Raw genomic sequence first — 11,842 nt, 5'->3', positions numbered from 1 at the left:
ACGACACGCGCTGCACGCACGTGAAGCGGCTCTGGGGCGGGCGCGCCATCACGGAGAACCAGATGTGTCCGTCCACCAGACTCTTCCTGCTGCGTTCCGTGAACAGGTGGCTGAACTCCGACATCTGCTCCTTACCAGCCACTGGAACAACCCGGTCCACCTGCAACGTAATCCGTAAGGCTGTGACAGTTCGTCTGAACGACAAAAACTGTTTTCAAATTGTCCTTAATTAAAATCGTATCTCTGTACAAACCAAAGTAGAAAGGGAATTTTGACAAATTCGTGATTGCTTCAATAAATGCCCATCAGAAGCCTTATCTACAGGAGGACTGCCACTCCCAGGAGATCCTTTACAGAACGTCAACATTTGTTTTGCCTGTGTGAGGACTGCCGCTCAGAAGACTGGTTTTGTAAATCAAACGTTGCACACAACTCAAGGGAATACGTATATGTTGAGTTATAACAATATAAGTAACAACTTAGTGAAAGTCTAGAATTCAACAGTTTTCTTACCCATTGAAACCCATCATCCATCCATCGATCTCTAACCAATCATCTGAAAACCCACCATCCATCCGTCTATGCACCCATGCATCAAAACTATCTGATGAAATATCTTACCTGCCCATCGTCCTCCTCAACGGCAAACCAGCGATTAGCAATGAGGATGAACTTCTGGTCAGTCTGAATATCTCGGACAATGATGTACTTTAGAAACCACGAGCCAAACTTCCCCTTCCCGGAGTTGTCGTGCCAAATCCGAGCATAATTCAGTGGTCCCAGCGGCCTGTCGACAAAACTGGTAATTCAGTTACATACAACACAGTGAATTCCAAACGCCTCCCACCCTCAACCATCATGATCTGTTGGTTTGATGCTAGTAGCATAAACGATTATGTATCACTGATTTTCCTGTCTTAGTTAGTAATATTCGTTTTTCCCCTACATATGATCTAATATAGAACAACCTGGTTTCAGATAACTCTGACAGTCGTGCAGATACGATGTTTGATAGTGGTTATGTCCAACGACTGTAGATGCTAGAATGATGAAATTATTTGACCATAACGTTTTATTACTGTTTTGAACTATCGTTTGTTCAAAAGACAAGTTCTATTTGTTAATAACAATAATTATGTAATTTTTATATTTATTTATTAAATAATTTAATTAAATAAATGTCGTCCAAGTTTTCGCCAGATATACTCACTGTCGCACAGCCATCAGAAAGCCGTCCACTCCACCCCGACGGAATACCTTTCTTTTGTCATCTGCCAACATCCGGGCATCTGTCTCGTCGTTTTCACCGGAAAAGATCACAAACACCTTGAGAAACAAAGCTATTACATTACTATTTAATTCAAGAACACTGACGTAGATTTGATTTGTAATGGAAGAGTTCTGATCTATATAATATAAGAACGACAGCATTCTGGGTAAGTGGTTGAAGTCCTGACTTTTCTTCAAGAATGAATGCAAGGTGGTTGCAAATGTGAGAGTGTCATAGCAATCTGGATCCTGCCTTCAACTGAAAGGTCTTCGCTTTCTGTTTTATAGATGTGTTTATTGTGTGTTTGTACAATCTTGACATATACTCATACAGTTTTTGCAAATGTAGTTGTTCATCTTAAATAAACATACAGAAATAGTTGAAAAAACCCTGTTGAATGCTTACTTTGGAATCCGTGCCTGCATTTCTGCGCATGCCAGTAAAAACAATGACTTCGTAATAATACTTGTCGGCTGGGTGATTGTCTTTCAGTGGCGTGAGACCCAGCTGCAAATAGCAGAAAATGTTTAGCTGTAATGATTATAGGACCAGCATATTTTATAAAGCAACGTTTAGTCGAAAACCTCTACCCTTCATCATGTTTCAAACCCGTACCCTTCATCATGTTTCAAACCCGTACCATTCATCATGTTTCAAACCCAACCTTTTTAATTTGTTTTATAAGTGACATATCAGAAGTTATCTTTTAATAACAGTATCGTTTTTACAAAACCATTATCCATAATCACAAAAGAATGTCTATCTAATGTTTGGTCTATAGGAGGACAGCCACTCCCTAGGGGATCCTTTACTGTACAATACATCCTTCCTGCACTGCCACAAGGAGGACTGCCACTCCTAAACTAGTTTACTAAATCACCACTAGCACAAAACTCATCACATTGGAACAAATATAGCTGTCATTGTATGCACTCATGAATCACTGTATAAACAGTGATGGTATCAGGTGTCTGCGAAAGATGAGTATATCCTGCCACACCGGTTAGGGCTAGGGTAGTTTTTGAGGACACCATGTTTCTTGTTGGATTATTCCCCGTCCCAACCAGTGTTTCCAACTGTTGGAAGGTCAAAGGTCATGGCATGATATGTGATACTGCATATAAAATAGTTTTACTATTTGAAATACGAAGTCAAACTATGGCAGCGCCATTCTTCTTTTACATTATTGACCATGTGTCAAAAATTGGCACTGGTTAAACAATGTGCTGTCATGTCCTTAAATTTATACCGTGTCAGAATAGTTCAAACCCAAAATAACTAAATCTCTTGTTTTTAACAAAATTCATTATTTGTAAGAACAAAACAGTCTCATAGAAACGATACTTGTACTAATTAGGATGGTATTTTCAAAACATCTTTGGCTTGCTTCAAATGGCATTTTTTTTAGCATATTGAGAACAAGTACGTGTAGCAATATTTTGGATGATAATTTTCATCTCCTTTAATGGTTATTATATTGTATATGTATAATAAAACAAAAACGAGTTACTTTTGTTATAAGTAAGATGGAGGTTTTGGCGATATTAAAAACTGCTACGGGTGCCCTCTACACACCGGCAGCATTAGAGGGCAGATGTAACAACCTCACATGTTGCCTCAAATCCCTTATGTTGCTAGGGATGACATAGTTAGACACCAGGCACGACATTAGAGGGCAGATGTAACAACCTCACATGTTGCCTCAAATCTCTTATGTTGCTAGGGATGACATAGTTAGACACCAGGCACGACATTAGACGTTGCTACAATTTGTACCAACGGTTAACCGACCTTCTCAACATCTTTCTTGTCCTTGCGCCTGGCGAGCACGACGGCGAGGATGTATATGAAGGCGATGACGACCTCGGTCACATACACAGTGGGGTTGGTGTAGAAGTCGGCGTGAGAGAACACAAAGTCCCAGTCGATTGTGTTAGGCGAGACGAACCAGCCACCGACGAACGAGGTCAGGTGGTTGGACAGACACTCTGTCACCTTCACGTTGGTGTTCGGTCCAACCTGCCGAAAGATTAGTGTTACGTAAATATTGTGAATCAGATCTATAGAATATAACAGTAATCGTAGTATCTGAACGTTGAATCCCACCAAGTGATTACATATGTTTGACATTTTAAGTGTTTTCTGTTGTATTTACAGGCTCCCAAAAGCAAATGATCTGTAATTTTAGGATTTAAAACTGATGGTCAGATACGTAATATATTAGTATTTTATGTACTTTTGAATAGGTTGAGTGTACTTTCTTACAGGTTACATCCCCTCCCTAAACAAAACCTAAAACAACTTCTGTTCCGTGATATTTTGAAGAGGCAAATTGTGCATTCACTAGAGTTATTCAAAAATGAAAGTCTACAACTATACAAATATTTATAATTAAAAAACACAGTAATATAACAAAGTAATATAAAAATGAAATTCTACAACTGTACAAATATTTATAATTAAAAAACACAGTAATATAACAAAGTAATATAAAAATGAAAGTCTACAACTGTACAAATATTTATAATTAAAAACCACAATAATATAACAAAGTAATATAAAAATGAAAGTCTACAACTGTACAAATATTTATAATTAAAAAACACAGTAATATAACAAAGTAATATAAAAAAGGTTTGGTGCAACTGGGATAAGCAAACAGATGATACATCGAACAGGGGCGGATCCACGATTATGAAAGGGTGGGTCATAAAATTCTAAACAGGACAATTTCACTTTGTTGAAAGTAAATGAGCCGAGTTCCCAAAGCGAACGAGATCTGTTGGGAGATTAAGTGGGGTATGCTCCCAAACATTTTGAAATAAAAATGCTCTGAGACGCCTTTTCAGAGCAATGTGGTTTTTATATTGTGGATGATAAATTAAAAACAACAACAATAACGTTATTAAAATGGGCACTTTAAACTGACTGGAGTGGGTGGGTTACAGGACCCTTGTGAGTTTCTTTCTCGCTTGATTCGCTAATGGATACAAATTATCATCAATACGTTTTCAGATGCCACTCACAGTGAGACCGTTGGTTTCCCACCTCTGGGTCGGCACGTCAAAGAAGAAACAGCCGGACGTGAATATCCTGGAGGAGTAGTTTGTCCTGAATGCAGAGAGTGCATCTGACTTGTTGAAAGGCGGCAGCGCCGAGCAGTCGTGGTACTTGGCGTCGTGGTGTTCTTTCTCCAGCTGCCGCACGCCCACGTACACGTCGCCGATGAAGTCACCCACTTTGTGATTGTTGAGGAAAAACATCATCTGCTGACGATCGCTCGTATCACCTGCAGAAAAATGAATGGAACTGACTGCTGGTGACTCTTAAAGGACCAGCCGATGTATTTTGCCTGCCGGGGTGTCGTTAAACATCTATTCTATTCTATTCTATTCTATTCTATTCTATTCTTAAAGGACCATGTTTAGCACACAACAGTAACCTATTTTTAATTGAATTACATATTTATTTTTAAATATAAATGTTTGTAGTAATTGTGAAAAATTGTTGGAAAAAAAATAGCTATAGGCATATAATGTAACATTCAGGCAGTACCGTATCGAAAACCAGCACAGGTTGCCGAGAATCACAAAAAAGAACTGAAAGAAGATACAGGCCCGTACGAACAGGGGGCGGGGGGGATAGCTGCCTGTGCCCACCATTGTCGACCCCCCCCCCCTAAAAAATAAATAAATAAAAAAATAAAATAAAAAGACTGTGGCTTCTCCACTGGAGATTCTGCTCCCCCCCCCCCCCCCTTCAGATACCTTTCCTACGGGACAGATATAGGTCAGCAAACACTATATCCAAATCACCTCAAAGGAATCATGCCTGGGGTAAGAGATGTTAAAACAGGTCAATGCAAGGTGTCAGATCTACATCTTCAACGTAGAGAAACCTCTCAATGGTGTGTCAGTGTCTGTTATAAACAACGGCACGTATGGTTCTTCATGGCGTACACCTTTTTATCTACATCTACAACATAGAGAAAACAATTTCTGAAACCTCTTAATGGTGTATCATTGTTCGTTATAAACAACAGCACGTACGGTTCTTCATGGACTTTGGAATGAGGCCGACGAAGTCGCACTCGTTGGTTTCGATGTTGGGCTTCTTGCCGAAGTTGACGATGACGAGGAGCTGCGCCCCAGGGTCTGCGATGTCGAACTCCATGTGGAAGGACGCCTCCTTGTTGGTGATCCTCGCCTTGTGCAGGAACAGGTCGGACATGGGCGCCAGCACGGGCTCCACCTGCTTGAAGAACAGGTTCTGCTTGTTGTCCTCGCGCGGGATCATGATGATGAAGTCGTCTCGCGTGTCGTCCACCTCTACTGGGAACCCCGTCAGCGTGTTCGTCACAGACACCGACAGGAAGTTGCTCGTGTCGCCCAGTTTGTCGCTGTTCGGAGCAAACCTCCCGGCGTCGTTTTTCGTCGCTATTACCTGAAATATGGAAGTGATTAGATGGTGTTTAATTCCATCATCTCAGAAGGGTGGAGGTGAAGACGGAGTAGGAAGGGTGTATCGTATTTAGGAGTTTAAGTCCTGTAATGTATGTATCGTTCTGGGAACGTACCGTCAAAGCAGGAAGGATGTATAAGCTAAAGTGGCAGTCGTACTACAGGCAGAGTAGACACGAAGTATCGTCCCATGGAGTGGCAGTCCTCCCATGGAGTGGCAGTCCTTCGATGGACAAAGAAAGGATGAGTAGTCAAGGGCCCCATTCCATGAATCGATCTTAGCGTTAAGATCACTTTACAAAATCAGATTATATAGAGTAAGACTACTCCAACTCGCCTGAAAGAGCAGTTCAAAATTAAACACGGGCATTGTCTTGACTAATAACAAAAATTATTCCTGAACATATCTGGAGTTTATTTAAGTGACTGTAAAATTAACATAATTTAAAAGAAGTAAAAGTAAATATCATATGGAGGAGGATCCATGGACCCCCCCACCCCCCCCCCAAATTTTTTTTTATATATATATACATGTATATATATATATATATATATATATATATATATATATATATATATATTCAAGTGCCTCTTTGTTATTTTGGCTTTTTTTATTCAATGGGATGCCCTCTGGTCCATGTGCCCCGTTGTCCCTAGTCACCAAAATATTTCGTGGATTCGCCCTGTCATAACGATACTAATAAAGGTTTCTTCATACCGATATGGATACGTGGTCTCCTGGCTCAACTTGGTTCTTGGTGAACATGTCTGTCGTGCTTGAACCTGTAAATTTCACCATGGGCGTCACGACGTCAGGATCCGGTGTCGTGGTGGGTTCGGCGTCTGCCTGGAACGTCATTCCGGGGATGTCGTCGACAGCGATGTTACTCAGCGACATCGTGAACGACGGTGACCGGAGGATGTCCGTCTCACCCGGAAGTGATTTCTGAGCCCACACCTCCTCAATGACCTTTCTCACCTTCTCCTGCTGCTGGGCAATCTGCTTAGCCTGGAGGTACGAAAATAGTATTATAAGTCAGTCTGTATGTAACGCTGAATTTGACTTTACCTGTACATTTAATGTTTCTGATCATCCTGGGCTACATTTAGCCAGACCGAGTGGAAAAACCGTCCGCTAGACTGGTTTATTCACTTCACGGTAAATCAAATGGACATGTTAGGAACCAATCAAATAGTTCGCGAAACGTTTGTTGGCTGATTTTGGGGCTGATGTTTCTATATATATATATATATATATATATATATATATATACGTTCGAAATTATTTGAAAGTAAAATCCACTTTGGGCTTCTACAAACAATAGGAAGAGCTGAAACACATTGGCAGTACGGAGACTGATATTAGAATATGAAAGTCTTTTTCGTTAAAAATATAGTGGCAGTCTGAAATATAGTATATAGTCAAGTAGGCATCTGCACTATTTATACGTCATTTATTGTTTAGTTATGTTATTTCTTTTAAAATTAATGTCAGCGTTTAAAAAGTAATATACGCGTCTGTTAACTGCCTATAACAGGCATCATAAAAACCTGTGAATATTGGTTTTCGAGAACAAGTAGCCGTTACGTACAAATATGACTAGAGAGGCAATACTTCTGACGTAGCTTTATAGGCATACTGTTATAACTCAAGTGATCCCTGTGTTATATTTCACCGAATTATCAAATAGTTTCCATATTTCATATTGCTAGTTACTTAACATAAAACAATTTACATTGATTAAATTTTATCTCACAAAGTGTTATTCACTCAACTAAAAAATGTGTGAATACAACAGTCGATAGTCTACGCACCGACAACAGTCGATAGTCTACGCACCGTTTCTATTTGTAGTTTTTCATGCACGTTCATCGTGTGTAGAAATTCAGCTTCACCTTTGTTAGATGTTTTATAATCTGAAAATAAAGTAATTTATAAAAAAATTCATAGATTTCAAAATATTTCTCAACCTGTATCTATGCAATTTTCATCATTAATAGTACCAACATATTTAGTGCCGACTTCTGAATCAAAATATTTAACTTATTTTAAATGAAATTACGAAACATTTGAGTTAAGTGATTTCTGAATGTAATTATCAATTTAATGCTTTACATTTCAAACTTTTTAAAGGTTTTAGTACCAACAAGTATTGCATGTGAAAGAATTATCCACTGTCCGTTTGAATGAGCTCGGGCTTAGAAGAGCTCCCCGAAGAACACCCCTAGAACGTGTGTACAAGACACGTGTTACTCGCCTTGCTGTTTGCTCTCCAGGTTCGTATCGAAGTTGAAGAACTCGGGAGACAGTTGGTCCATCTTGTACTCGCTTCTCAGAGCGCTCTTCAGGTTGAAAGCTGAAGCCTGAAAATATCATAGTATTAAAGCTGCATTCTCGGGGATATTTTTATATTATTTTGTCATTTAAAAACAGATCACATTTGAAATCAACTCTTACTGCCAAATGACATTCTGCAATATCGTTTCACTATACTCACAATTTACATCACACACACACACACACACACACACACACACACACACACACACAATCAACTCCCCCAGAAAAAACTAAACAAAAATAAACAAGCAAAATCAACAACAACATTGGCAACAACACAATCGTATTACTCTTTAGTTTATAATTAAACTGCTGTTTCATTGGTATTGAGCAATTGTTGTTTGAAAACCGCTGACAATAAATGTTGATAGCGAATTCACATGGATTTATTATTTGTATTTTTTATCAGTATATAATATTATGAAACGTAATACAATATTAATAATTAAGTACACCGAAGTCAAATTGTAAAACTCAGTTATGTGTATACGTGGATGGATAGTTGAATGGATTCTTGTTCAAAAGCCCTCTGGCCCAACGCAGTTTATATGTGGCGATCTGGCTAGTGCGAATATCGTGTCGTCAATCGTCAATGTTCAACGATCAAACGGTGTTGGGTTTCTTCTTGTAGAGTTTTGTACTACATTAGTTACTTTCACAAGTTAAGTCGAAAAAAGAAGATAAAATTAAAGGTCTCTGCTCTCAGATAAAGAAGACGATATTTTAGGCGATCATTTCGTCATATTTTAGACGATAATTTCGTCATTGAAAATGGGCAATCTATGAAACTGGCAAGACTGTTGCTCTTTTTAACCTTTTAGTAGGATAGTGCTAGAATAGTGCATGCGTATCTACACAGTGTACCCGCTGCATTTCCACCCGAACGAACGCCCGATCTCACGTCTGTCCTTTCGTATGTTTGTCTATATCTACAGTATCGTAGTTTAAGTACGATCGACGATTCGACGGTATGAACTTTCGAGCCCTGGACATGTTTTAAAAATGACTTACGGCTGACACGCTGGATATGGCGCTAAGGATGCCCATGGCTGTCGACTTGAGGTCTTCTATAGACAGGTCCATGTCCCTCAGCTGTATCGCCATGTCGAGACTCTTGTTAGCCACAGTGATCTGAAATATAATACAACAAGTACAGTTAAAGTCCACGTCCCTCAGCTGTACCGCCATGTCGAGACTCTTGTTAGCCACAATGATCTGAAATATAATACAACAACTACAGTTAAAGTCCACGTCCCTCAGCTGTACCGCCATGTCGAGACTCTTGTTAGCCACAGTGATCTGAAATATAATACAACAACTACAGTTAAAGTCCACGTCCCTCAGCTGTACTGCCATGTCGAGACTCTTGTTAGCCACAGTGATCTGAAATATAATACAACAACTACAGTTAAAGTCCACGTCCCTCAGCTGTACCGCCATGTCGAGACTCTTGTTAGCCACAGTGATCTGAAATATAATACAACAACTACAGTTAAAGTCCACGTCCCTCAGCTGTATCGCCATGTCGAGACTCTTGTTAGCCACAGTGATCTGAAATATAATACAACAACTACAGTTAAAGTCCACGTCCCTCAGCTGTACCGCCATGTCGAGACTCTTGTTAGCCACAGTGATCTGAAATATAATACAACAACTACAGTTAAAGTCCACGTCCCTCAGCTGTACTGCCATGTCGAGACTCTTGTTAGCCACAGTGATCTGAAATATAATACAACAACTACAGTTAAAGTCCACGTCCCTCAGCTGTATCGCCATGTCGAGACTCTTGTTAGCCACAGTGATCTGAAATATAATACAACAACTACAGTTAAAGTCCACGTCCCTCAGCTGTACTGCCATGTCGAGACTCTTGTTAGCCACAGTGATCTGAAATATAATACAACAACTACAGTTAAAGTCCATGTCCCTCAGCTGTACCGCCATGTCGAGACTCTTGTTAGCCACAGTGATCTGAAATATAATACAACAACTACAGTTAAAGTCCACGTCCCTCAGCTGTACCGCCATGTCGAGACTCTTGTTAGCCACAGTGATCTGAAATATAATACAACAACTACAGTTAAAGTCCACGTCCCTCAGCTGTATCGCCATGTCGAGACTCTTGTTAGCCACAGTGATCTGAAATATAATACAACAACTACAGTTAAAGTCCACGTCCCTCAGCTGTACCGCCATGTCGAGACTCTTGTTAGCCACAGTGATCTGAAATATAATACAACAACTACAGTTAAAGTCCACGTCCCTCAGCTGTACCGCCATGTCGAGACTCTTGTTAGCCACAGTGATCTGAAATATAATACAACAACTACAGTTAAAGTCCACGTCCCTCAGCTGTACCGCCATGTCGAGACTCTTGTTAGCCACAGTGATCTGAAATATAATACAACAACTACAGTTAAAGTCCACGTCCCTCAGCTGTACCGCCATGTCGAGACTCTTGTTAGCCACATGATCAAACAACTAGAGAAAGGGAACACTACTTTTATAATGACGTATAGAAATTTGGTGCTAAGCGCAAATTCCCTTTGTCCGTAATCAGTATAGGTATATGTTCATTTCATTTCAACTTATTTTCGTGATTATATCCAATTAAGGTTCAAGCACGCTGTCCTGGACACACACCTCAGCTATCTGGGCTGTCTGTCCAGGAGTGAGGGTTAGTTGTTAGTGAAAAAGAAGAGGGTGTAGTGGTCTTACATCTACCCACTGAGTTGTTAAAACTCGCTCCGAGTGGGAGCCGGTACCGGGCTGCGAACCCAGTACCTATCAGCCTTATGTCCGATGACTTAACCATGACACCACCAAGGCCGGTTATGTATATGTATACGTAATCCACAATGCATAAAGTGATGGGATACAGACGTTACGTGTAGAGAGGACGCTTATTTCGAACACTACTCGACACATTTCCATAGAATCGGAACACCAAAACGATAATACAAGACCAAGGTCGTCTCTTCGACAAGACGTTACGACTTGCGCTCTCGAGTTACCCCCCCCCCCCCCCAACCTGAGGGGAATGATTGCTTCGTTTGGAGCACTTTTGGAGTTCCGAGTCGCGTACACGGGGTCACGGGCGACCGTGACCTTAGTGTATGGCGACTCTGAGAAGAAGACGAGAAGAGGAGGGAGGAGGAGACGTGCCCCAGGGGTAGCTCGAGGGATCCAAAGCCAGCGGCTCAATCGCCAGCGGCGGGTCCTTCTACGTCGCTGCCCCCCCCCCCCCCCCCCCACACACCTCGTCTCCACCGAAGAGGACGCGACTGCCATCGGCGCCTGCATCCCCGGATGAGCCGTACTCGAGCCTGGACATCGCGATGTGCCAGGCCCCAAGGGCGGTACCACCGACCTCCACTCCACGGGCGCCGACTCCGGTGCAGCGGTCGACTTTACAGACCGCTCCCGTTGAGTCGACACCAGGACTTGCTGCGCCACTGAAGCGGACGGCAACATCACCGACCGTCCAGTCACCCAAGGCCAATCCACTAGTGCCGTTAGTCGCCCCCCCCCCCCCCCCCCGAAGATTCCGAGTGGACCATTGCAGTGAACGGGCTGAAGAAACATCTGCATCAGTACATTCCTTGACGCGGACTGGAGAGCCCTGGAGAACGGCAGTCAGTACGAACTACACAACAAGATGTTCGACAGTCATCACATCGTAATCGTCACGCACAAGAGGAAGCAGACCTACAGACAAGCCATACTTCACAGCAAGATGGACAACCGCAATCTACATAAGATGATCTGAGC

General features: G+C 41.4%; 1 protein-coding gene across 1 annotated transcript in view; it reads right to left on the bottom strand.

Annotated features, from left to right (window-relative positions):
* The window catches only part of LOC121379847, a 27,666-nt gene extending 16,261 nt beyond the window's left edge, over window positions 1-11,405 (bottom strand). The window contains exons 1-12 of the mRNA XM_041508499.1: window positions 11,331-11,405; window positions 9,083-10,552; window positions 7,989-8,094; window positions 7,571-7,647; window positions 6,449-6,739; window positions 5,320-5,713; window positions 4,297-4,559; window positions 3,062-3,289; window positions 1,676-1,777; window positions 1,211-1,326; window positions 622-787; window positions 1-160 (exon numbers count right to left, since the gene is read on the bottom strand). The exon at window positions 1-160 is cut by the window's left edge and continues 119 nt beyond it. Coding sequence (XP_041364433.1) covers window positions 1-160; window positions 622-787; window positions 1,211-1,326; window positions 1,676-1,777; window positions 3,062-3,289; window positions 4,297-4,559; window positions 5,320-5,713; window positions 6,449-6,739; window positions 7,571-7,647; window positions 7,989-8,094; window positions 9,083-10,552; window positions 11,331-11,405 — 3,448 coding nt within the window. The remainder of the gene's footprint in view (window positions 161-621; window positions 788-1,210; window positions 1,327-1,675; window positions 1,778-3,061; window positions 3,290-4,296; window positions 4,560-5,319; window positions 5,714-6,448; window positions 6,740-7,570; window positions 7,648-7,988; window positions 8,095-9,082; window positions 10,553-11,330) is intronic.
* Between the last annotated feature and the right edge of the window lie 437 nt (window positions 11,406-11,842).

This window comes from Gigantopelta aegis, chromosome 8 (genome assembly GCF_016097555.1).
Source record: "Gigantopelta aegis isolate Gae_Host chromosome 8, Gae_host_genome, whole genome shotgun sequence".
Lineage (NCBI taxonomy): Eukaryota > Metazoa > Mollusca > Gastropoda > Neomphalida > Peltospiridae > Gigantopelta > Gigantopelta aegis.
This window is presented reverse-complemented; position numbering and strand designations above follow the sequence as displayed.